This window comes from Physcomitrium patens, chromosome 15 (assembly GCF_059467195.1).
Source record: "Physcomitrium patens ecotype Gransden chromosome 15, ASM5946719v1, whole genome shotgun sequence".
Classification (NCBI taxonomy): Eukaryota; Viridiplantae; Streptophyta; class Bryopsida; order Funariales; family Funariaceae; genus Physcomitrium; species Physcomitrium patens.
In genome coordinates this window covers 3277086-3303230 of record NC_143424.1, presented here as the reverse complement: position 1 = coordinate 3303230, position 26145 = coordinate 3277086, and the positions used below count along the sequence as shown (strand labels likewise).

General features: G+C 35.9%; 4 protein-coding genes and 1 long non-coding RNA gene across 8 annotated transcripts; all 5 read right to left on the bottom strand.

The window, feature by feature from the left end:
* Positions 1 to 1587: 1587 nt before the first annotated feature.
* LOC112292157 (uncharacterized) lies at positions 1588 to 4092 on the bottom strand. 4 transcript variants are annotated; one of them, XR_016506570.1, is made up of 6 exons: positions 3927 to 4092; positions 3395 to 3557; positions 2753 to 2833; positions 2506 to 2613; positions 2145 to 2255; positions 1588 to 1923 (listed from the first exon to the last, which is right to left on the bottom strand). It is a non-coding gene; the product is annotated as an uncharacterized LOC112292157 (long non-coding RNA). The 4 variants fall into 4 exon arrangements; XR_016506571.1 differs by lacking the exon at positions 3927 to 4092 and having other exon boundaries at positions 3395 to 3614; XR_016506569.1 differs by lacking the exons at positions 1588 to 1923; positions 2506 to 2613 and having other exon boundaries at positions 2241 to 2455; positions 3927 to 4067.
* On the bottom strand, positions 3825 to 6004 carry LOC149987708 (uncharacterized). Its single transcript, XM_090256248.1, has 2 exons — positions 5263 to 6004; positions 3825 to 4615 (listed from the first exon to the last, which is right to left on the bottom strand). Exons 1-2 carry the CDS (start codon positions 5306 to 5308, stop codon positions 4299 to 4301), a joined length of 363 nt encoding a protein of 120 aa, XP_090112374.1. The 5' UTR covers positions 5309 to 6004; the 3' UTR covers positions 3825 to 4298.
* Positions 6005 to 7849: 1845 nt separating this feature from the next.
* Positions 7850 to 9009, bottom strand: LOC112292625 (large ribosomal subunit protein eL19y). The gene is made up of 2 exons (XM_024541287.3): positions 8666 to 9009; positions 7850 to 8279 (listed from the first exon to the last, which is right to left on the bottom strand). The coding sequence occupies exons 1-2, from the start codon at positions 8939 to 8941 to the stop codon at positions 7980 to 7982; spliced, it is 576 nt and encodes a 191-aa protein (XP_024397055.1). The 5' UTR covers positions 8942 to 9009; the 3' UTR covers positions 7850 to 7979.
* Positions 9010 to 14117: 5108 nt separating this feature from the next.
* On the bottom strand, positions 14118 to 15417 carry LOC141044297 (large ribosomal subunit protein eL19y-like). The gene is made up of 2 exons (XM_024541286.3): positions 15061 to 15417; positions 14118 to 14521 (listed from the first exon to the last, which is right to left on the bottom strand). The coding sequence occupies exons 1-2, from the start codon at positions 15334 to 15336 to the stop codon at positions 14171 to 14173; spliced, it is 627 nt and encodes a 208-aa protein (XP_024397054.1). The 5' UTR covers positions 15337 to 15417; the 3' UTR covers positions 14118 to 14170.
* Positions 15418 to 18978: 3561 nt separating this feature from the next.
* Positions 18979 to 24508, bottom strand: LOC112292599 (calcium-dependent protein kinase 18). Its single transcript, XM_024541253.3, has 12 exons — positions 22890 to 24508; positions 22418 to 22548; positions 22020 to 22061; positions 21574 to 21685; positions 21354 to 21432; positions 20946 to 21115; positions 20636 to 20762; positions 20377 to 20492; positions 20112 to 20219; positions 19908 to 19970; positions 19621 to 19794; positions 18979 to 19505 (listed from the first exon to the last, which is right to left on the bottom strand). The coding sequence occupies exons 1-12, from the start codon at positions 23382 to 23384 to the stop codon at positions 19353 to 19355; spliced, it is 1770 nt and encodes a 589-aa protein (XP_024397021.1). The 5' UTR covers positions 23385 to 24508; the 3' UTR covers positions 18979 to 19352.
* Between the last annotated feature and the right edge of the window lie 1637 nt (positions 24509 to 26145).

Sequence of the window (26145 nt, the reverse complement as noted above, 5' to 3'; positions counted from 1 at the left end):
CTTGAAGTGAATTTTTTTGATTTACAATCAATATCAAGATTATGAAATTCAAATTAAGATAAGCCAATTACCATTGGATTTAAATAATACTAATTAATATTAAATGTAATGTTAAATACTTGATTTATTGATGCTACTTCCAATAGCCAAGTCACTTCCATAACACCTCTTGATGCAAATGGCCATCTGTTAATAACATTTATTAGAGATAATCAAATCTTCCTTGACATTATCAATTTTTGTTGCAGTACAAAGTCTTATTCATAAAACATGTTAAGGCTCTATTATTCAAAAATGCTTCTGCTTAAAATCACAACTTGGAATTTTTATAATTATAGAAAGTTTAAAATAAGGAGTAAGATCTTATGGTAGTATGAAACATTTATTTTATAATTTTATTCTTCTATTCTTAAATTACATAGTTTCTATTGTAACTACACATCTTTATTTCCAACTTTTCTAAGTTTGAGTTTGTGCTTTGTATTCTAAATCCATTTGATTGATGCAATAGTTTTATACTTTATGAGTTGATTCTTCACAATATGAATATAAGTTATTTTTAATTTCATTGATCTTTTTTTTCCAATGTATATTGCTTAAATTAGAATAGAAGAAATTATATAGATATTCATCTTTGTTAATAAATTTTGGTAGACCTAGAAGTTATTGCAATTATTGTATTTATCTTTCTCCAAATAATTCTTTGTTCTTAGTACATTTCAAAGAATCTATTTTTTTATGCAATTTTTGGAATAATAAAAATTTCCAATAAATTTACTTTTATCATTTTTATAAAGAGATCTTTAATATTATTTTTTAAGTTATATCAAAATTAATTGATAAAAGACTTTTCATTCCAATCCATGCCAAATACAAGTTATTAAAAATTTGCCATACAAATAGTAGTTGAACCTTCATAAAAATTCTATTAAATATTACTAAAAACTCTACTAAATATGAATTTAAATCATATAAAAGTAATAATTTTTTTCCATCAAAAGTACAAACCAAAAAATAGTACTTCTACAAAGAAGTAAATTTATACATCTTACTTAATTGATACCATCACAATATTAAAAAATATATAATTGTAAAAACTTGACTTGTAGAAATCTTTAAGATTTTAATTTTATTCTATCAAACTTCTATAGTATATTAATCTTCGGCTCATTTGTACTTGTAGTAGTAAGACCTTTAAAAATTACTTTAAAATATTAAAATCTATGCCTATACTTAATTCTTTTAATTACACAATTTTTTAAATACAAACATTAAATTTTATTGTTGATTTTTTCCATAAACAATACAATAGTATTTCTACAGTTGAGATTACTAACATGTAAAATCTCTACTCAAATATTATTAAAAAACTTATTAAGATTCTTGATAATTACAAATCTATTCTGAATTCTATTAAAAATGGCATTCATAATTTATTTTTCTTCCATCTAGATTTGGAATAGACAACTCTAACAAGCACACAAGTCAATCAACAAAGATAATTTATAACTTCTAATACCAAATGAAAAACTTAACAATCTACTATCAACTATCTTTAAAGAAAAAACAATGTTACAAAACAAAATGTTATTTTAAAGCTGGGTAATTTTAAACCTTTAAAATACAACAATACTTCTAAAAGAAATAGAGTAATGTCCTCACTTTTTAAATAAAAGTATAACAGGTCATGGTTAGAAGTAAGAAAAGAGGAATAAGAAGAGAGGTGTAACAAAACAAGATAACTACGATCAGATGGCATACAAAGTTTACTAATGCACTACCACCTACTTCACAAGTCTATTTTTGCGCCTGTTTTTGATGCATGATATACTTGCCAGAACAAACTTTCCGCAACAGTTGCGCACATTATTCTGAACTAAAGTTTTAGCTCCTCCGTGACGTCCGCCTTTTCTTCACTTTCCACTGATCATGCACATGAATTGATACATTTATATCACTTGCATAGCAAGTACGAATAGTCTTACACATGCCACAAAAGCAAAAGCATACAATAGGTTGAAAATAAGCAATGCCCACTACACAATATGGGCTGATTCGGACACTAAGTCATGCTGAGAAGGGCGATAAAATAATTCATGTGAAACACTCCTATATTTCCACAGAAGCGTGAACACAATTCTTACCATGTTTGCTGCACACACATGAAAAGATGATGTGCAAATCTTTAATAAACGAGGAAGAGGTTGAAGAATGAATGTTATGATCCTCGGTTTCCCGATCTCCCAGTTGGATGCCTGCATAAATTTTGTTTCTTACATCACCGCGTATTTGCCTCCATTCGATTTATCGTAAAAAACAAATGCCTATCCCGCTACCAGCGAATTTCTAACACTTTAGTACGGCCCTAGGAAGCTTGTGAATCTTAATGCTCAATGCCTTTGTAAAGAGAGTGGCTTAAGAGTATAGCCTTTGAGTACCACCACTATCACATAATCTGGAAAAGAGGAAAGGCATGATTAGTATATAAAAATGGGTAATACTTACTCGAAGCCAAAGAAACCACAGTTGATCAGAAAATATGTCCCTCCTCAACCCATCAGTGAATGACAAAATTTTGTAATTGGTGTACACATCAGTGCATGTGACATTCGTCTGCACAAAGTGGTAAAAGATTAGACGGTAAGTCGCAATGCTCATGAAGCAAACATTAATAATGCTCGTTGCCTCGTTTCATATGATCTTCAAAGAAGTTAAGTACTAACTAAAGTGCTGATTTGTAATAGTAAAATACCTTTCGTCAGTACAGCAACGGCATCTGGAGATCTAGCAACAAGGCCATCAACACGGTCTTTCATAAACACCGCTTGTGATACTGCAAAAAAAACACCCAATCATCACGACGAGTTCATCCAAATTTGAAGGCATCTAAATGAATTTACGGTTACTTTGTTTACTAAATCAAATATGAAAGATGATGTTACACACTTGGTGAGACGTAATTAAAACGATACTCATCCAACTGCATCACCGTTAAAACTAGTTTATACAGTACATGTTTGAAATCTTGCAGAATATAACTGAATATACCAATGTCTGATGGCGCATCGAAGAAAGCTACCAATATGATATTGAAACTTTATACGATAGCAATCTGAACCACACAATTTTCGAGTTCGGTTGATATGAGCTTCCCATAAAATTATTAACACGGCAGTGCCAAAATCAAGTCAACTCAAGAAGTGTTACTTCAGACATTGTAAACATTAATACGTTTGGGCAACTATACTTTACTAAACCTCAACATCACAGCTATGACTGCTAGGATTATTCTTTTTAAAGACGCCATTGCTTTGAGGAGTTTCTGAGAATCATGTGAGAACAGAATTAGCTTCAAAACAAACCTCCGAAAAGCTGCTTCAACTGCGTCAATTACCTTCAAGGCTGACCTTCGCAGTAGCAGAATCAATGCTGGCTTGTAACTTTTCTTCAGGAAAGACGAGAATATGAACGAAGTACATTCTATTGGAAATCCACAGCTTTCTTTAACTTTCAGAAGCCATCAAAATATATCAACATACAAATACCACTTGTACCGCCTGCAGGTTCAACCACTAACAAGCAGAAAGTTTCATAAACGTGAACCTTATGACTTATCACGTAGATAGAGGAAAACTTGAACATAATCTGTACATTGCTGTAACCAGTCAAAAGAGAGATACAAACCACAAAGAGAAATCTATGGTAATAAATTACTTAGGAGAACTAGATAATTAAAATACCAGACAAGAGCACGGCGGATCGATCAAAAACAAAACAGAGACAAGAAAAATCATGGAGAAACAAATTGGACAGTTGCAAATCAATGAGATGCAAATACTCGGTATGGGACTATTCCCAGTCAAGGCATACACCTCGACGTATGATATCTATTCAAAATAAGAGCCAATATAAAAAGTGAAGCCTGCCTGTCACTGAAGTCGGTGACAAAGAATTTCGATGAGCCACGGACAAAGACAGAGGCAGCGGAAGCCCTGCAAAGGAGGTCACACGCATGGTGCTCTGCAGATGTCCGATGGTCAGAAAAGTCCTACCCAGGGATTCGATATTCTGTTCATCAGACACTTCATTCATGGTAGGCAAGAGCAGTGCCCCCTTCGAATCCAGGGCAATCTAATCATTCAGACTGATTGCTTGAATATCCACTACTTGGAGTTGTGGAGGTAGTCTGGGGTCTGCACGTGAGGTGCTTTTAGCAATAGCAACTTCAACTTCAACTTCACCACTGACGGGAACAAAGCAAACGCCAGCAGAATCTAATTCCTTCCAGTCCGTTACACTTAGCACCTTGTTGCATGTTCCTTGCACAGATGCACTAATCTTGACTTAAGTTTGCTACGACTCCTTCCGGAGGACGTAGGCTTTATCAAGGACCTCAATTTCCACACGCGTACACCCGTGTTCTCGCCTAGAAATAGATACAAAGGAGACACGTGAATGGAGTAACCAGGTGCTTGACAACTAATGACAGCACGCTTCATCAACACCAAGAGCGTACTTTCATAGCTGTCTGCTCCAAAAACATCTTCAGCTCTCAGAGTCTGGGCAGGCCCTCCCCTTCGATCAAACACTTTGCCTGCCATAACCCAAAATTTCCCTGAAGAAAGCCACACGAGTCAATACAGATCATATTTAGAACACATAACTAAGCTTACCCATCTAATCAGGCACAAAAAGACTACCGGATACAGTGCGCTCAATAAGGGCCTGTCGGAAAAGACTGCATGCTGAACGGAGCCTACCGGAGAAAAAAAGTGCGAAACAACGAAAACTATCCACACGGAAGGATTTGAACTCGCCACAAGTACAATGTAAGAAGCGTCATCTCGTGTATTCTAATGAGAGGGACAATTAATGGTTCCGGGACTCAACTAGTTTCCATCGAATTCTATTTGACAAAGAAAAAAAACAGGTGTAAAATTGGAAACAACTAATGGAAATAAAAACAAAAATCAATAAAAAGGATCCGTTAGGTTAAGACACAAAAGTCGCAGACAGCCAATCCTCCAACAACGCATACAAAAATAGGCTATCTGCATTTCTTTGTCGAAGGCGCAAAACTACGCCTTCAACAATTCACATTATCGTTCCTAACCAAATTCAGCTACAGAGGCTAAAAAAATACACCTTGACCTAGATTGTACATAACAAGAGACCGGAATATCCACGTGCTTCGCACTCAAAGTTGTTTAGAGATGTAAAAAAAACAGCCATGAAAACGGAGCGTTAAGGGCAATCGAATACCTGCAGATCTAGAATAAACGATAAGCAAGTTGATAGATGCTGCCATTTTCACTGCGAGTCCATGGGGAGCATCGAGTTTAGCACATGCCCTGCTGCATGGCACACAATGTGGCCCATCTCTAGCCCCAACTCTCCTGCCCCCAAGCTCTATCTCGATATCTGCATAAGCGAAAGCAGAACCAGTGCAGGAAAACGCTCTGAGATCAGTACAAGTGACTCCCTTTGCAGGTTGCGCGGTGACAACAAACAACTCCTTTCTGGCTACTGCATGCCGCGGATCCTTGGCTTCACCATTCCCACCCCTAAGCGTGCCAACGGATACTTTCTCCAGTAGCTCCTAAACTGTGGAGATGGAAGATTCGTTCGTTCCGACCTTCAGCGATCCCCGCTCTCCGTCGTCCAACGATCCCACCGAAGGGGTAGGAGCAGAAAACCATTCCAAATATTGCAACCCACACCGGAACCCGACGATGCAATGCCTGCGGACCCATACCCATAGGCTTGTAAGCGCAAAAAGCAAGCATCGGTGACAGGCGGCCGCACCGTAATTGGCACCACTCTGCTCGGACCCGAGAGCGACACGAGCAAACAGGACGAGTCAGCCAACAAGAGAGCGGCCCTCTGGGTGGCCAGGTCCACCAAGGCCTTCACGAACACAACACGCCCTGCTTTCAGTCTCGGATTCTGGTGCACGTTCGCAGCTGCTCCCCGTTGCGCCTGCATCACATCCCCCCCCCCCCCTCCCCCCCCCTTTCACTTCTTCATGCTCCTCCGCTTCACCACGTTCGCTCCTGTCGACCATAACCCACTTCCTCTCCTCCCTGCTCACCCACCTCCGCCTCCTCCTCCTACGGATGCCGCGTCTCCGTGGATGGATGTTAGGTTTGTCGATGGTGGATGAATGGTGGCTCCGCTTCTCTCGATGAATGTAGGCGTTTCTCCCTTTCCCACCAAGTTAGTTGTTTTAGGGTTGTTGGATTTTTACTTTGGTGGAGAGGTTCTTTCAAATGTGTAGCTCTTTCTTTACACAAATGTTTTGTCGTTAAGGACTACGTGATTAATTAGTGCTTAATTCTAATGGAATTACGAAATTATGTGCCTTTATTATTATCACATTCATGCTATTTCTATTGATAATCTATGTGGTGTTGTGTTTTGTAGTAGTATGGATTTTTTCTAGTACATAATTCATTAGAAAAGAAGATGGTCATTCTCAATAAATGTCTACTACACTTACATATGTTATTGTGAGATTATCTTAAAAACCAACTAAGGAGTTTCCTTGATATTGAATTCATTTGTTGTATGTAAATTTAGTGTATGTGAGTGTGGTTGAATATTTTAACAAGATCATTGTTTCATTAAAAAAAAATAGAAATATGATGCATAAATTTTATTTTTATTAAACTCTGATATAAATGCAATATCAAAACAATATTTAACGGTAAGTAATTTAGTACAACATAGAATATGTCTTGACCACAAAAGAATTATAATTAAAATAACCAAAATCATAATATATATTTTTGAATTTGAATATAAAATATTAAATTTAATTTATTTCTGATAATTCACAATTAATTTGATTTATCATGAGTAAAAAATTATATTTAGTTTACAGTAGTTAATTTTATGATTTGTGGAAGTGGACAAAGATTTCTAATAGAGTAGTTTTCTATCCATTTTTCAAATAATTTAAGAAATCTTTCCAAAATCTAATGTAATATTTGCAACAAAATCACTTCATTTATTATCACAAAATATTCTGCAATTTATACACTTTATCATCCCAGCAACGCCCAAAACTGCTGAATTAGACTTTTGAATCAAATGACCAAAATGAAACCAATTTCTTCGAATCAACACAACCGGTAATGCTAGGCGAAAATCTACACAAAACCACTATGACAATAGTCATCTTGTTAAATGATAGGAATTATTCAGTAAATATATATTCAATCAAATCCAGGAATTAAAAAGAGAAAGGAACGAGAGACCTCAAAGTTAATCAGATCGCCTTATTCATGCATCATCAAAGAAACCAGATAATTACGGTTGCTGATCATGCAAGGCAGCTTACCGACACCGCATTTCGGCTGTCGGTATCACAGCTGGTGAACACGGTGGAGTTATCGAATTTTCCGGCTTTGAAAGACTAAATCAGTGCTGCAGGTTTTATGTTATGGACAATTCACGGCGCCGCAAAGCTGTTCGAGCAACACGGCACCCATCCTTCCGAAGGCAAAAACGCTGCTGTGGCGACGCAATCGAAAGGAATTCAGCAACGGCGAGGTTCAAGCCTTGTATGTTTCATTCTTCTAAAAAGTGGGGTTTATGGTGCATTGAAAGTTGCATGGACAGAAGAAAGCACGGAATGGTTGTTGACATCAGAAGAATGCCAGGTTTGCAGCAGAAACGGAGTTCTGAATCCGAGTAGCAATCGGAAGATGCGTGCATGTCAGTCAAATGGGCTTCGAAGAACCAGCAACAAGTACACAATGGAGATCGGAGACGTGATAACATACCCCAGCAAGCACGCAAACCCGCCATCAGAAGAGGCTTTGAAATCATAGATCGAGACACGGTGTAAGAGCGAGAGAAAGGTCTGAGATGACCTTTTTGTACATGTAAACGACGAGAGACTGCATATATACAAGATCATGGGAAGCACGAGCTACTGCTTCGACTGTTCGACTGCGGCACCGCTAATCTGGAGTCTAAGCAGGAGCAGCCTCGGGAATTCCTTGCGCCTGACGCTCTTCCCTCCTCGCAATTTTGCGCTCCCGAATGGCCTTGTTCTTCGCACGCCTGGCCTCGAACTGGTCGGAGAGAGTCTTCTCACGCGCCTTCTCCGCCTTCGTCTTGTGAATACTCTCCATCAACACCCTCTTATTCTTGAACACATTACCCTTCACCTTCATGTACATGTCGTGGTACATGTGCTTGTCGATCTTCTTGGCGTCGCGGTACTTGCGGAGGAGCCGCCTCAGCACTCGCATGCGCCGCAACCACAACACCTACGTCCCCACAATCGGAATGAGCTTGGCGGTGACAAGATGTGGCACATGTCGAGAACTTGGGGTGAGGATTAAATCGTGACAAACGAGCCGATGCTGCTGCTTTCGATGGCTCTACTATACTATGAAACATTCACAAGGAGCTCCGAGGTTGAAACTCACTGTGTTCATGACAATTGTACTGGTGTGCAAACATAAGCAAAGGGATTGGACTCGCAAACATTATTAACATGATAGATAACTATCTGCTGGACAGCAGCATTCTCTTCGCTACCACTAAACACAAACGTTGTGCTCATTTCATTCCCTTGGCTTCGTCACAAACAAAGCAGTGCTCACCTGTAGCATGAACCTCGTAAAGCACACAACAGTTACAAGTGGCTTACCTTGGTCGGAAGCCTAGCCTCCCTGGTACCATGGCGCTTTCCATATCCAGTGTGACGACCCTTCCGTTTAGCCACCAGAGCACGACGAGCGCGAGCCCGCGAGTGAATCTTCTGCGGCTTCCTGATTACGAACCCATCCTTCACCAGCTTCCGAATGTTTTGCCGGCTGTTCGCCATAGAAATCTCATTGACTTCATTGGGGTCCAGCCATACTTTCCGTTCTCCGCATTTGAGAACAGAAGCAGCAAGCCGCTTCTGCAGCTTGAGGGACACCATAGCTGCTTTGCACACTGAGCTGGATCGACGAAGAGAGAGGGTTACCGAGAAATAAACCCTAGCAAACAAACTCCAAAGAGGGCTTCTTTACGGTATCCACCGCCCTAATGTATCAGTTGAGCAAAAGCAAAGCAGGGCGTTGCGATTGTGGGATTCCTTCGTGGCCACGCTGTTGACTGCCCCTTGTCCGCCACGGCAACCCCTCATCTCTCCCTCATTTCCTTCATCCTGACTTTCATCAGAATATGACATCCGAGTATCTAAATTGCGACATGAATGTGCTAAATTTGGTCATTATCGAGCCACCGCCTTGGACGGGGTTTTACTGTGAAGTGTGGGGTCTCAGTGCTGCCGCTCCGATTCCACCCCAAACACAGGCCCATGTGCCTCAGATTAGATTTTCTCGGAGACCTCATTGCACACGAATCTGTCAATTTTTTACTTTGCCGAGATAGTGAATCAGCAGAGATGGGTCGCAATTACTGTAAAGGGTTGCCTTGAGAGCATCGACAATTGTAGGTTGTGGGTAGTAGACAAGATGGCAGTTTTGGTTCGAATTGTCCACAAAGCTACCAGAAGCAGCAGCAACAGATCCACAATCCACTCTCAGAAACTGAAAAAAATGCGTCTACTAGGTCAATGAATTTGAAGCATTTTTCTTTCACGGAACGGCTGTCCAATTCAGTATGACCTATGTAAAATTGAACGTGGCATTAGTACAAATACTCCGTGGCATTTTACATGTTTTGAAAGTGTGGCTTTGTTGAGGCATGTTGTTTGTATTCTTGAAAAACATTGTGGAGTCTATATATTTATGCATTTTTGTAGTCTCTTACGTACAATATTATGTTCATATTGTAGTGGTGTATATATATTTTTCATTATTACTATTTTAATTCTTGTTTTATTTTATGTTCTAATTTGTATACTAGTTGTTAGTTTGATTGAAAATAATTTTAAAATTGAAGACTAGATAGATTATAAATGAACAATTAGATTAAGAAGTTTTTAAATTAGCAACAATAATAGTAATCAAATCCCAACTAACAAAATTTATCTTGAATTCTAATCTTGATTCTTTGTAATTAGCTAGTAGTAATACATGTACAAGCTTTAAAGAAGTAATATTTTGAATTTAGTCATTTAAGTTGGTTTAGAAGTTTGAATTTGGATGTGAAAGATTCTATTTATTTTAAAGTTTTAAAGTGTTTTAATAATTCTATGATGACCATTAAATATTAACCATTCTACTTTGTGCCTACAAAAGTTGAGGTCTTTTTATAAATTAAATTATATTGATCACCAAATATGTAATGTTAGAGATTCTTGGAATTTTATGGATGAACTTTTGCACTATAGATTGATAAAACATAGGATCAATACAATCTTGTTGCATATCCATACATCCCTTTGATTTCTCTACCAATTAGAGTAGATATTAAATGGCAACTTGGTTGACCAAAAAAATCTATAATTTTTTTAGACATTGCTTTTTTGGGTCATAAAAGTGTCTTCTAGGATGTATATTAATTTGGCTTTGAGATACATAATAACATTCTCTTTTGTAAGTTCAAATATCTCAAAATAATTTTTGAACTAAAGCTTAAATTAAAAGATTTGATTGTTATTGTTACTAATGAACATAAGACCATTAATATATAAAATAAGAATTCTTATATTTATTTTTTAATCACATATAGATTATGAATAACTCCTTTTTAGAGTAAATTCGTTATTTGGGATAATTATTGATATTTTTACTAATTTTGTAGGACTTATATCATGCCATATATTTATTTTTGAAAAATAAAAAATAATATGTTCATTTTGTAGTGCTTCGAAATGGTATGATTACTTGGTATATGTTATGTTTTATTACTGTTTTTATTTTAAAGAATTACCATAGATAAAAACGATTTTTATATCTATATATAGCAAGTGCCAGCTTTAACAAACAATAATAGCTACTCAAATACTAATTGTGTTCTACTTGCAAATATGAAAAAAATAAATAAAAATAGAAATAAAAAAATAAACTCAAGGTTATTTTTTTGTTTTGTGTATCTTGCCACAACTTATATTCTACATCATTGAATTAATCTATAGACTTGAACTTTTGCTAAACTAAGAACTCTTTGTAAAAAAATATGTAGTAGGCCATTCTTTAAAGAAATTATTTGTGAGTGTTAGTAAATTTAGTAAGAAAAACTAAATGTTTTTAAAACATACAAGGATATAAAAACAAGTACCAACATGAATATATTGGTGTTTGAGATAGATGCTCATAGTTACTATTAGAGATTGCAAAGTCTTGTAAATATTCTTTACTATAAGTATTTGACAAAGTTTAATCAATTGATTTTGTAGATAGGCCATTTGACTATAACTGAATTATGTTTTTCGATTTTTAATTTTTTCTAAACTACCAGGAAATGAAATTTGAATTGATTTTTATTTTTATTTTTAATTTATCATCTATGTTTTGAGATACCATTTAGGAATGAAAAAACAATGAGTAGTTATTTTTTATTTTTTATTTTTAAAATTTTCAACAAAAACCTTAAATTTTTTATAATTTATATTTTATATTATTGTTACTTAACATTTGTATTTTATTTCTTGTATTATATGTAATTTTATTTTTTAATATTTAGAAGTTTTTAAAAGTTTAATTTAGAAATAAGAAAATATGTCCATCTTTTTATAAGATATGATAATAACAAAGGCGAGGAAATGGTTTTTCTTTCTTTGCACTATGTAGATATATGATCATAAAAATCCAAGTGTAAAATTGAAACAATTTTAGAAGCAAGGCTTTTTGTTTTTGGTTTTTTTTTTCTCTTCCAAAATAATATTTTAAACTTATTTAGTATTTCAACATGGTTCACAAATGTTTTAAAATCAAAATAGTTTTAGAATACTAAGAGTATTTTAACTTAAGGTAGATAAATAAAAATAAGTGTTGTATCTAAAGCAAGTATATCATCTGTCAATAAAATTTTATTTTATTTAAATTAAAAATTTAGAAACATTGGCTACAAAGATAGAAATATATTTTTTAATTAAAGAATATCATTTATAGACTTCTAATGATAAAAATAAGTAAAGAATATAAGCATGTGCATTACTAAGCTTTTAAATAAGTTCCTAGTAGTGAGCATGAATGTTCTTTGCTAAGCTAAGCAATTCCTACAGCCCACATTTGTTTTCACAATAGCATATTATTATAATTATATGTGATTTTTTAATAGTTACAATTGCACAATTAGGTTTTGAAAAAAACCAGAAGATTATTGGAAAAAATTATATTAATAGTACAGAATAAATTTCTATTTAAGGTCCAGAGCACACTTATTTCCTTCTCTTGTCTTTATTTATCATTGAATTGATGAAAATTGATGGTTTCTTGCATTAAAATAAAGAAATTATGATCAAATGATAATTTTACTAGTTTTTGAATGTACCAAAATTTAGTACCTATTATTTATCATTTTTTTTATTTAGCTAAGATTTCTTCAATTTCATAATTAGCTAAATAAATTAATTTTAGTTTTTTCTAATGATTTAAAAAAAAATTAGACTTTAAATAAATGTCTTCTAAATTCTTTTAAAATACCCAACTATGATGTTGGTCTTTAGAAATTGTTGAAAAAGTTGTAAAAAAGAGATTCAAAGGCCTTAGAAGCTTGGACATATTAGCTAGTCTAATCACAATAATTGCATATTACTTTATCATTCCTACAATTCTTATACAATATAACTATAACTACAATACGATCTTTGTACAATTAAATATCTTCTCTTATTTTTGTAGCTAATTCTTTCAACACTTCTTATTTTCATGATTATTTATTTCTTGACTGAATCAACCTCTTCTTTTTAGATTATTTTCTGTCAAATAAAAAAATAATTAAATTAATCATTAAAAAATAAATTTTCATTTATCTGTTTATCATTTAAATTTGATTGAATAAAAATGTAAAATAATTAGCAAAGTAAGAATCCTGGGAATCATATTGGACTTTGTCAATGCATAATTGCCAAAGTCACAAGATTCTTACTTCAAAATTTTCAATATTGACTTTCAAAATTTCTTATACACACAATAGCTGAGTTGTGTGAATTAATAACCATTCAAATTATTTTTAATTTTTTAATTTTTTAATTTAATTCTTATGTATGCATTATGCTGTTTGTTTTAAAGAGTCAATATTTTAACTACTGTCTTAGTTTGACACAAATGTTCCAAATCAAGCCAAGTCTTAAAAGAATCATTGATCTATTTGATACATTCAACGTCACCTTAAGGTAGTACGTACCAAGCAATTACACATGAAATTTGCACTATGATGATATTATCTAGAATTAATATTCAGCAGCATTTTTAAAGTAAATTACCAAGAGCAAGTTTATGTTATTTTGTTGTAACTTTTGTTTTGTTTTTACTTCTTATATTAGAAACTATTTCTTTAAAATCGTTAACTAAAATTCTTAAATCAAAATAATCTTGAATTAAAGCCTGAATAGATGCTAAGATTATCAGTTCAGAATTTAATTAAGAGTAGAGTAAGTATATATTTTTCTGTAAGAATTAAGTTTATTGATTTTAAACATGGGTTTCTAGTTTGAAATCTTAAATTTCAAGATTTAAATATGTGGTTTGAATAAGTTGATCTGTGTTCAAGCTAACTTTTACATTTAAAATTAAGAAAATCAACCATTTGATTAGAATTCATTCATGAATTAGAAGGATTAAGCTCTTACTTCATTATCTAAGATTTAATCAAATTTAGAATCAATGATTAGATACACAATCAATCTTTGATCCAGACTTTTTTTTACACAATCTACCGATAAAAAAAAAAAACAAATGAGAAACGGCCATTGCTAATTGGTGATTGAAATGCATTTAAGGAATATTCCTCAACTATATTTGAAAGCAAAGTTACTACAACTACGTGTAATTTCTTTAGACACTTAAGTAGATATAAGGAAGGAACAATAAGAGAGAGGAAAGGACTGATGACGGGGGAAAAGGATTTGGAAAAAATAGTCTCCCACACTAAACATACAAATATCTAGTGAAATAACCAGCACAAACAATTAAAAGAGCACATACATGGCAAAAGAGAAACTGTGTAAACAAAAACAGAGGTACGCAAGAAATACCCTCAACTTCAGTTGAATCAAAACGGATCCTGATAGAAAAAAGAATTAAGATGATACAATTCACTTCTTAGATTTCTTCACCGCGGCAACACTAACTGAGGCTTCAGTGGCCTGCGCAGGAGCAGCCTCGGGGATTCCTTGCGCCTGACGCTCTTCCCTCCTCGCAATTTTGCGCTCCCGAATGGCCTTGTTCTTCGCACGCCTGGCCTCGAACTGGTCGGAGAGAGTCTTCTCACGCGCCTTCTCCGCCTTCGTCTTGTGAATACTCTCCATCAACACCCTCTTATTCTTGAACACATTACCCTTCACCTTCATGTACATGTCGTGGTACATGTGCTTGTCGATCTTCTTGGCGTCGCGGTACTTGCGGAGGAGCCGCCTCAGCACTCGCATGCGCCGCAACCACAATACCTACACAGCCAGGGAATTATTATTTTTGAATCATTTGGAATTTCAAAAACAGCGTTACAAGCATCGAGTACTGTCCATGCCTAAAGCTATTAAAGGGGGCGCAAGCTGAAAGCAACAACAGCTCGTAGAGTGCGATGTCGGTGTGTGGCTGGAGGGAATCACACGCATGTAACAAAAGCAATGTCTGAAACTTTCTAAAAAGGCAGTGGCACGAAACAAAATGTTCTTAACTAAAGTTTGCAATAATGTACACAATTCCGTAACAAACCAAACAGAGCAATAAAAAGAATACAAACTAGTTGTGGAAAAGAATTCAACCTAGACCAACTAAGAAAACACCGGATGGCCCTAAACATCATGCGCAATGCCCGAAACCAACACCTACCTAGGTGCAGCATCGAAATTCCCTAAATGCATAAACAGCCGCAAGAGAGAATACAGAAGAAAGAGTGAATAAAAAAATAAAAAACTAAAAACGAGTATTCATCACACAGAAACGAAAAACCAAAAAGACTAACGAGCAAGCAAGCAAGCTAAACCTTGGTAGGAAGCCGAGCCTCGCGGGTACCACGACGCTTTCCGTAACCAGAGTGCCGTCCCTTCCTCTTGGCCTCCAAAGCGCGACGAGCGCGAGCCCGCGAATGAATCTTCTGAGGCTTCCTAATTACAAACCCATCTTTGACAAGCTTGCGAATGTTCTGTCGGCTGTTCGCCATAGAAATCTCGTTCACTTCATTCGGGTCCAGCCATACTTTCCGTTCCCCGCATTTGAGCACAGAAGCGGCGAGCCGCTTCTGCAACTTGAGAGACACCATGGAAGCTCAGGGCAGAGCAAGGGCCAGTGGCTATGGCGGACACAATAGCAAACCCTAATGCAGGTGCTGCGCAAAAACAGAGAGCGAGAGAGAGAGCCTTCGCCATGGCCGGGCCGCACTACTTCTCCTGCTCATCAATCACGGGTCACCCGGCCTGCATCGCGATCGCCGGCCCCTCATTGAACCCGCTCCAGCTACCACCCGGCCCTCTGCTCCGCAACACGAACGTAAGTGAATTCCCAGTTTGCCTTTGTGCCTTTTAATTTATCGTTAAACGCAAAAATTACGTTCGGATTAATTTGGATTTTGTTTGTTTGCTTGCGAGGGGGCATTTCGTGTGTATCTCGTAAATTAAATGAATTCGCTGACGTGTTGTTGAATATGAAAAATGTTAGAGGTGACCAAGTAACTCTTCGTGGAAGAGCATATTATCAAGGGTCTTTTTGCCTCTAAAAAATCCATTTTAAACAACCAAGGTTTAAACAACTTTACCAAAAATTATTCGATTAGTAAATAAATAATTCTCTTTTGCATACAGCCTAGGCTTGTGAATATAGTATTAAGGAAGAAGAGGTTGTAAAATGGACCAAATCATTTTTGTATTTCAAATTTGAATATATTAGCTCATGTCTTAATTCTAAAAATCATGAAAATCATAACATATATATATATATATATATATAATGATTAATTTAGAATTATAACATATTTGTTTGGATTTTTTCTAAATATTATTTCTTGGGATGGATCCAATGGGAATTGTACAAAACAATAATATTCATTTGAATAGAGATTAAAATTAAAATAAATAAATAAATAAAATAAAATAAAATAACAACAATCTACCTCATTATCTTCTCTTTAAATTTTTGAATTGGTTTTAATAAATATTAACCCACCTCAATACGCTTAATCCTACTTATGCCATGATCATTCTCAATTCATAACTTCCCTCAAGTTGTTTTTGTACCTCACAACATAATTTTAAAATTGTGCATTCAAAGTATGTGATTCTTATATATCATATTGTATATTAACCTTTATGTAAATACATTTATTTATATGTATGTATATAAATGTATATATATATATATATATATATATATATATATATATATTTTCACACATTAATGTCTTATTGAAAAACACACAATGTTTTGCAGAAAAAACAAAGTATAACATAAAAAGGTGTGAATGAATTTTAAAAGATGTTATGATGTGTATAAAGATATTTTATTTATTTATTTATTTTTGTAACAATGTGTGCATGTGTGTGTGTGTGTGTGTGTGTTTTTTTTTTTTTTTTTTTTTTTTTTTTTTTTTTAATTCAATGTAAATCAATGTAAAATTACATATTATTATTATATTTTTTCTTTTTGTAACTATATTTTGAATCAAAGTTGTTTAATTTTTAAAATATTGTACTTAAATATACATATAAATTAAATATTTTAGAATTTATACGTTCAAATTATTTTGTTGTATGAGTTGAAAATGCATAAAAACTATAATTAATATCAAAAGATTAGAAAAATATATAATAAAAATTTATACACATTTTTATGAACATAATTTTTTTAAAAAATCAAGATATGTCATATATTCTTAATTTAAAATATTTAAAATTTAAAAATTTTTATATTTTAAATAATACAAATTTCTCTAAATTATTAGTGAACAAGTTACTTATTTTGGTAGTTTAATATATATATATATATATATATATATACATATAGACACAAACACATATGATTCATTCAACTCAACTTTAGAATTTTAAAATAAAATTTGCTACTTAAAGTAGATCTACCAAAAAAATCCCTTTATCTTTTTAAGATTAGATAGTTTAGAATAAAATTTGATTGATGAAAAAGTAGACATCAAAATCTAATCAAAAAAATATTTTTTAAAAAATCCAATTTCACTTGTGAGATGCCTCAATTTCTAACCAACTTTTTTCCATTTCTTCTCTTTAAAAACTTTTAGATAATGTAGCTGAGATATAAGTTTTTTAATATTTCTTTATAAATTCCGTAAATTTTAATTTTAAACCATGATAATACAATTATAATACTCATTGGTATTTAAGACATACTTGTTGATCTCACATAAATTTCAACAACCAATTATTTAACATTGCAAGGAATTCTATTGGCAAATTTTTGGTATTACAGAAAACAGAATCAAAAAAATAAAAATAAATCAATTAATAGTAATGCCTTTTAATTAACAAATTCAATAGAAACTTTGTAACAATTAAGGTCAGAATATCAAAAATGCTGAATTTCTTTCTTTAAACTATGATTTTGGACTTCCAAAAATCTAATTTTGTTTTTTAAAAAAATTGGCTACAAAATATTGTGAATTAGATGAACTGAGTACTAAAAGTGAACTCAAAAGTTGAAAGATTTGATAAATAATTTAATTTTCATAAAAACACAAAATACAGCTTCTGAGTCAAAATCTTACATAGTGGTTTTTATTCTATGTTATAATGATATTTAAAAATATAAAATTTACTTATTAAAATTTACTGTAATAGTTATGTTTTATAGAGTGATCATATTACTTTTTATTTATTTATTTATTTAATACATACAACAACGTGTGCATTATTTTCAATGTATGTATCTTACTTTTCAATTAAAACATTAGACGTACTAGTACATAACATGATTAACAAGTATAACACATGTAATTTCTGTATCCTTTTCAAAACGATATATATTTTTTTCTTAGAAATCAATCCATGTTAATTTATTATTATTATTATTATTATTTTCTCTATTACACAAACTAAACCCTAGTAATAATTTTCTCCCAATGAATTTTCCACAAGGCTCAAATATTCAACCCTTGTCCTCTACTTATCTACTTAAACAAGCAACAAACAATGGGCTCGGGACTAAACCTGGAATAGAGTAAAACTCTTTAATTTTAATTTTAATGCGTTGTCATGTAGTGAAAAGATTGGAACTCTCAGTAAGGACAACTCAAACCAACTACAAAGTTACAAGTTTGACCTTGGCTAGCATTGGTCTGCTATTGATAATGTGACGCAAACATTAGAAAACTTTATATCCTTCTTTTTCATGTGTGTCGAACACACCACAAACCCAACAACAACTATTCACTTAGGCTACCAACCTATGCAAGGATGTTGATAAATTTCAAACACGTTTTTAGTGTTTATGCAGATGATTATCAAGTTCAAAAGTTCATCTCCCTCAGTTCCCTAGCATAGGGATTGTTTCTAAATAGCCCCATGATATTTTACTCAACCACCCACATCCACAATTGACTGGTTGACGTCTGGAAGCTACAAGCTCTGTATGGGATTCTAGTATGGCACTTGTGCGGCCTCCTATGGCAGCCAACGTATACAAATCGATAGTGGTGAAGTCGAATCAACGCAACAGTAGATCCTGATTGAATTTACTGCTACCAGACAGCCGATCCTCAAATCGTTTTATAAGCTTCGGATCCCCGAAACCAAGCTCCGAAACGTATACCGACACAGATGTTCTGACACTGGACAGTTTACTCAACAATGTTGCAACTTGTGAGAAAGTTTCTAAAGAACACAGGCTGGCAGTTTCGGAGCGGAGAGACACATCCCACAGCTTTAATAATAAGTGTAGCTGATGTATTAAAAATCCTTTATTAAGAAAAACCCTGGCCCGAATCCCTCAGCAATTTCCACTCACGCTGGGTCATAAATAGATGGCTTTCGCCTATTTTACAGGAGTATGCCTATTACACAAGCTGAAACTTGCTTCGAATGGATCCGACTTATTCGCTCCATGCAAATAATCTAAATCACTCAAGACCACATCTTGCCTGGTTAAGTAAGCAGGCAGTGAAAAGACCGGCATAAGGAACCTTTCTCAAACTCTATTCCAACGTTCTGTTACGCAAGAAAGGATGCGTCATCTCAATCCCTTGCTGAGTTGGTGACTAAAAGCAAGCCTGGTGATATGCTTCAAATTGGTGGTTGGTTCCCATATTGAAGACGATCATGTGCGTTGACGGTTGTGGTCAGTGTTTGTCCGAGATCCAAAGCTGGCTTGATGTAGCAGCTTCTGAAACTCGGAAAGACTTATGCGCCCATCTTTATCCGAATCAGCTTCCTCTAATAACGTCCCTACTGATCCCTTGAGACCTGTTGCCTGCATATTTTTCGGGGAAGAGATATCATGAGAACAGGTGAAGATGCGCAAATACTTAGAGCTCTGAGCAGCAGGTGCCAAGGATAGCCACATAAAAGAAGGTCTTTGTACTTACAATCTTAAGCTCCTCAGCTGTGATGAACCCGTCACCATCTACATCAAACTTAGAAAATGCAGCTTTAGATCGCTGCTGCCATTTTGCACTGTTGGCCTGCTCAAGTTGATGAACATGGAGGGTTGCTGCAACAAACTCATCGAAGTCTATCATCCCATCGGCATTGCTATCCATCTGCAGATTCAAAATCATGCCACTATGAAATAAGCTGGTCGCCTGCCAAAGCCAATTTTATAATAATAGCAACCCCCACGAATGATACGAAAAAGTTGCACCAGCACTCTTACCGCTTGGAGAATCTCTAACACCCGGGATTCCTTCACTGCCCATGGCCTATCCTTCTGAAGAGCCTGCCCAAAAAACCAGGAGTAAAACATCACTAGAATGAAAAACCAGAATTTACAAATGCAACCGGCACTAACATAACTAATCAAGGCTGGACAATGGAGTTCAGTGTCTTGAATAAAAGAAACCAAATTGCTCCGTCGTACATGTTTGATTTCTTCCAGGGTGATGGTACCATTCCTATCGACATCCATTGCATCAAACTGATCACGCAAGTCCCTAATCTCGTCCGATTCCAGAGTACTCGCGAGTGCCTGCGAACCAGAATGCATAAAGCATGATGATACTGGTGAAGAGGACAACTAAAAAGATTACATATACAAAGATGCTACAGATGCCAGTAGAAACTCCTCCAGAAAAAGACATCTTAAGGCGTAGGTTTAATGCCGATTCAGAAAGGAAAGGCATTACCCTTAAAGCCAACTGCTTCAGACGTGAATATTTCACAAATTCTCGCATATTTGAGAGTACCGAAATATCTAGAGGCATGTCGGAAGCATCACCCCCTTCCTTTACCCATGGATGCGCTGCACCCACAATAAGCACTCTTGTTCATTCACTTGTGTTACAGATTAGTTTTAAGACAGTAAGCTCCACTGTCCACGAGCATGTTAGATAATATTTGGCATGGAAAACGCAAATCAGCATTAAAAAAATGAATGAAGCGTACACAAGGCTTGAGCGGCTGTTAGCCTCATATGTGGATCCTTTCTCAACAATTTCTTCACAAAATCCTGAGCGCTAGCGGTAATTGATGGCCATGGCTTTTCGCGGAAATCTGGTTTCTTCTTCAAAACCTGCTCCAATCCGATGAAAAGAAATGAAGACATGCATGCGTTTTATAGCGTTGTAGTACAAGTACACCATCCTTAGACAAGACTCGGTATCAAGGGGGTGTGCTTTATAGGTAGCAGCGAGTCATGCCATAGCCACATGGAACACTATCTGCTCTAGTCCAACACATCACCTTCTGCAATTACCTCGTTGAATATGCCAGCTTCCGTCTTGTCCCAGAAAGGACGCCTTCCACACAACAAAATGTAGGTGATGACTCCGATACTCCACACATCTGATTCAGGACCAGATTTCCTGTTTAAGACCTCTGGAGCCACGTAATAAGCGCTTCCCACGACATCACGAAACCGCTTACCTATCATCATGGCATGGTTAAAAGAGAGGGTCAGAATCCTCTGAAAGTGAAACTATGAAGGTTAGAAATCTTCTTGATCACGACAAATACGTCATTCAATAATTACCAGCTTGAGTGAAGTAATGCTTCAGGTACTTTAAAAAAGTAGTAGAGGCATCGTCTAAGAAGATAGCTACTGCAATGCCATAGTCAACAAGTTTTTGTTCAAAAACTCTCCAGACTTTATCGACGTGCGTACCTGGCTTGATATAATCAGATAATCCAAAATCGGTTGCTTTCAGTGGTGAGTCGTCTTTCGAAGATTTGAACAAAAAATTCTGCATGGCCGCATTCATAAAAATAGGTGATTCGCTGTCAGTAAATTCAAGCGGTTCCAACAAATTAAAAACCACAATATAACATCACTTATCCAAGAGCGAAGGTTACAAATAAGTGCAATCCCTAAGCATATCAATTACCTCTGGTTTCATATCGCGATGAACAACACCATTCAGATGACACCGTGCAGCAACATTAAGCATCTGCCTCACTATTTTCGCAGCATCCTTTTCTGAATACCGGGTGTCCTTCCTATGGAAAGGTTTATAACAAACGGAGTAGGTTCAGAAAAATGTGTTCATCAACAGATATAGAGTCTCATGAAAGTTAAGACGAACTTCCTGAATTACAAAAAAGCTGGCAAGACGTAAAACAAAGACGACATGTCCACGGAGTATCTTATTACTCTACATAGCGCTACTGGTGTTCAAAGGCTTTAAAGTCCATTTCCACACTCAACGCAGGATTACCTGACCTTGATACTCCTTAAAAATTTGGTTGTTAATTTCTTGAAACCTTCTTGAAAACCTTTGGTTGACAACACAAGATAGTATATTCCTTACTTTGCGCATGAATTTTAACTTACTTGGCAAGGATTCGATCAAGAAGTTCTCCACCTTCGCATAATCTGAACAAGTAATGAATCTCAGCAACATCAGCATGAAGAACGCTTCATGGAGATCAAGTGTACCACTCTCAGTAAGGAAACAGAAAGCCGATCGATAACAAGCCTGATCAGAACAGACGACCAAGAAATACCCTGGGATACGGCGCATCTGCCAAGGTCATGTGGGAAAAAAGTAACTAGGCAAGGAATTTTGTCACGAACGCTACCCTGGCTTGAGCAGTAATCTACCACAATGATTATTGAGTGCTGTGTAGCTTCACAACATGTACATTTATAACCTTTTAGACACGTCCTAACCACACCACACCTCGACTATTGTACTATAGGCAGTTGGGTCAGAAATACTGAATACTCACTCCATAACAATGTAAACTAGATCGTCATCTTCAAAGGCTGCAAAGAATTGCACGACGTTCTCGTGTCCAGACAAAGTGCGTAAGATCTTCACTTCTCGCTTCACATCTTCCACAGAAATTGGAAGTTTCATCTGCATTAACAAGCAAAAGAAATGCCACATTTGAGATTATCTAAACACTTGGTCCTTGACACTTCAATACTGTAAAGGTAGAAAGAACCGACTCGATGGCTACATAAAAACGACCAACTGGAAGCTTACCGACAAATATCCTGAGCTGTTATCTTAAAAACATCAGTCATCGACCCAATACCACATTCGTTATTAAGTATGCAAGTTTTAAAACGGCGACCAAGTTTGTTTCATGGTCAACCGAAAGAAATCAAATATCAAGATCAAGCATAAACTATCCCCAATTCATGAAAAGCAGAGCTCTCTCAAACAAGAACAACACAATACAACAAATCATGTACCTGTTTTTTCTCTATACACTTGGCAGCAACCTTGTTACCAGTGGCTTTTTCAGTGGCAACATAAGTGTAACCGAACTGTCCATGACCAAGGAGCTTTCCGAGCGAGTATTTCTCCTTGAAGTCTCTCTCATAGCCAAAGTTAGTCCGTTTCCCAAGTGGTTGTGAATGACTTTGGTTATCTTTCAGATTCGCAGCTGAGATCCTAGATTGCTTGCGCTCTGGGATTGGCCTCTTCGTGGCCCCTACCTGTTTATCTGGCGTTTCTCTTGCTTTCTTCTCTGGAGGGCTTCCCTGCGTGTTCTCTACCAGGTCTCTCCCCTTGTGCTCTGGAGAATCTCGCTCCTTCTTCTCTGGCGGGTCGCCCCCTACTTTCACTGGCAGGTCTCTCCCCTTGTTCTGATATGCGGCCTCCTTCTCTTTGCCATTGGCCTCTGTTCTATGAGGAGCTTGTGGCCTTTGTTCGACAACTGAGCTCTTAGAACAACAACCTCCCATCTTGTGCCACTCACCAAGGCCTCAGTCTCAGCCTCAGCGTTGCCTTCAGTAGATCCACCCCACCACTCCCCTCTTTCGCCCTTGTAAGTCACTTACTGCATCATTATGCTCGTAAGTTCCCCACCGACTGCAGAATGCATCAACCGACGTATGCCTCCTCACTCTCACACCCTCGATCAGTTGGATGCCCAGTGCTTGCCATTCCCTTCCAACCCACAAACCAAAGCTAACCCTCCCATCCGCAAAAAGATGCCATGTTCCTTACGCCACTTCCTACCACTCGTCACGTGTCCAAACCCACTCGAACTATTCAAAACTAATCCCCTCGACCAAACTAAAATTCCCCCACATTCGCATCCAGCTTCAAAATCCGAATCTCCGGCCACACCTTCAAATTCACACCCCAACTAGACGCCTTACCATGAGTCCAGCATTCCGTTCTCGAATTTCCCCTCTCCCCCCTCCCTCCTGGAAAAGACCAGCAACTGGAAACAGAGAAAGAATGACCCGAATTCCAAAACAAGGACGATCACACAGACAGAAACTATAGACGTAGAACTAGGGCAAAAGGAGCTAAGTGGGGCACAGGGATCTCACAAAGGCCAGCGGAAGTTACCCTTCCCTTGATCTCGGCACATGATGGTTCAAGCCAGGACAACAAGCCAATTCAAGACAAAGCAAGCTTCACGATCTATCGACAAGCAGGCACCAACTACATCAAACCCCACTGAAGAGCGTCGTTCCACCTTAGCCAAAGAAAAACCGGGGGCAGGCGAACAAGAGAGAGAACGCAACACACGCTCTCGGCTTCCGAAACTTTTTTCCTCTACTTTTCTGGTCCTCTTTTCCAATTTGGGAAAATCCGCACGCCGCCTCTTCGGATTAGCGCGTCACTGGTGACGTTCGAAGGCTAGAGTCCCTGGACTTGGACCAGTTGCCGAACAACTGACTTCGCCACGAGATTCCGTAGATCTCGTCCTTTAGCACATTGCTCCAACTAAGTTAGCTCCGGAGCAACAACACCACCATTCTGTGAGCAAGATGGTGATGAAGTTGTTAACAAGGGGTGTAGCTAACAGCGGGCATTCTTGTCCGATGCTCCTCTGCCACTGCGGACGAGCCACCCACTCGCAAAGTCACCTCATCTCACATGGGTGGTCGGAGAAAAAGGCCCATGATGCTGTTGCAGTCAACATCAGCAACACGACAAAACCCAACCCTAAAATTCAACCACCGCCACCACCACGACAAGCATGAATCTCGCCTGCTGCAAGCTCCATTTTCCTTATCACCACTGCAGCAGGTGTGCATGCTTGCTTGCCTCTCCCTCTCCCTCTCCCTCATCATCCCCATCGTTGTGCTTGTTGGCACTGCGTTGCAAATTGCATTGCGTTGCATTTGCATTTGCATGAGTCCACGGTGCACAATCGCCACCCTCGTTGACTTCGGCACCGCACCCAAGCAACTGTCGGTGAGTGTAGTAGTAGTAGCTTTGCGTTCTGATTCCTCTCAGAACCGATGCTTATTATCCACCTTTATGGTTGGGTGATAGTGAATATGAGTTTGTACCACGTCAAGGGTTTAGGGCTTAGTATGGTATTCAGCGTGATGGTGCCTCTCGAGCGGTGTTGAAGGGGGATACTTCACTAAGTTTTTTTTTTTAATCAATAAGTATTTCCAAGCATAATGTACTTTGATTGAATTTCTTTGTAATTAGAATATTTATAAATTTACAATTGGAGATGAAAGAGTTTAAAAGATCACATGTTTATATGAAGTGTTATAATTTATGACGTTTGAAAAATATTTTTTGGATTATAATATTCCATGTCACTATTACATATTTTACAAAAGAATGAAAAAGAGAATAATTATTTACAGATTTTAGTTGTTCAATTTAGACATTGATATAATCAAATATATATATATATTTGAAAAAGTGGTGTTAAAAAAGTACACATTAAAAAATATATAAAAACTTAATGCTAACAATAAGAATTTTGCATATTTGTTGTATGGTGTCGAAGCTTAGAAAGAAATAAAATTTCACTACATGAAAATAACAATATGAGCAGACAAATTTTACTATTTAAGGCACATAATATTAATTATTTGATCTAACAGATTTTGTTTAAATTCTAATTGAAACATCTTTCAGAGTGTTAAACTGTTGTTTAACTGTGAAAAATAGGATGGAAAAAAAAAAAACAAAAAAAAACAAAACAAAACAAAAACAAACACACACACCATGCTTTTAAATCATTGAAGAATAATAAAATACAAGTTATTATTAATATCTTTTTTCACAATTTTTTGATGCTATGGGTATTTTTTATGCATATTTTTTGATGCTATGGGTATTTTGGATAAAAGTCACTTTGTTGTTAGAAGACTAATTCAAAAGTATAAATAAATAAATAAAAGTAAAAAAAAACAAACAAACAAACAAACAAACAAACAAACAAACAAAAAACTTGAAAAAATATTTTAAAATTATACATTTAATGAAATATAACTATATTAGTTGAGCATATAAAATACAAAATGTTTTATATACATGTTTTTTTTGAATTAGCATAAGCTTTAATTAAGAATAAATGCTAGAAAGTTAATATAATGTGATAAGTAAATGATAATATATTTTAATAAATTTAATAAATATTTTAGAATAAATCTAAATATATAAAACATAAAAGATATTAAAATTGTAACTAAAATTTAAAATATGATGATTATTATATGAAGTAAGAATTACATATAA

Excerpts from the sequence above, each read along its gene's own strand:
- LOC149987708 (XM_090256248.1), bottom strand. The coding sequence starts at position 5,308 with ATGGCAGCATCTATCAACTTGCTTATCGTTTATTCTAGATCTGCAG. Across the intron at positions 4,616-5,262 it reads CGTTTATTCTAGATCTGCAG|GGAAATTTTGGGTTATGGCA; the intron begins GTATTCGATTGC and ends GGCTTTCTTCAG.
- LOC112292625 (XM_024541287.3), bottom strand. The coding sequence starts at position 8,941 with ATGGTGTCCCTCAAGCTGCAGAAGCGGCTTGCTGCTTCTGTTCTCAAA. Across the intron at positions 8,280-8,665 it reads AGGCTAGGCTTCCGACCAAG|GTGTTGTGGTTGCGGCGCAT; the intron begins GTAAGCCACTTG and ends GTGGGGACGTAG.
- LOC141044297 (XM_024541286.3), bottom strand. The coding sequence starts at position 15,336 with ATGGTGTCTCTCAAGTTGCAGAAGCGGCTCGCCGCTTCTGTGCTCAAA. Across the intron at positions 14,522-15,060 it reads AGGCTCGGCTTCCTACCAAG|GTATTGTGGTTGCGGCGCAT; the intron begins GTTTAGCTTGCT and ends CTGGCTGTGTAG.
- LOC112292599 (XM_024541253.3), bottom strand. The coding sequence starts at position 23,384 with ATGGGAGGTTGTTGTTCTAAGAGCTCAGTTGTCGAACAAAGGCCACAA. Across the intron at positions 21,686-22,019 it reads CTTGATCGAATCCTTGCCAA|GAAGGACACCCGGTATTCAG; the intron begins GTAAGTTAAAAT and ends ACCTTTCCATAG. Across the intron at positions 20,220-20,376 it reads TGAAGCAGTTGGCTTTAAGG|GCACTCGCGAGTACTCTGGA; the intron begins GTAATGCCTTTC and ends TCTGGTTCGCAG.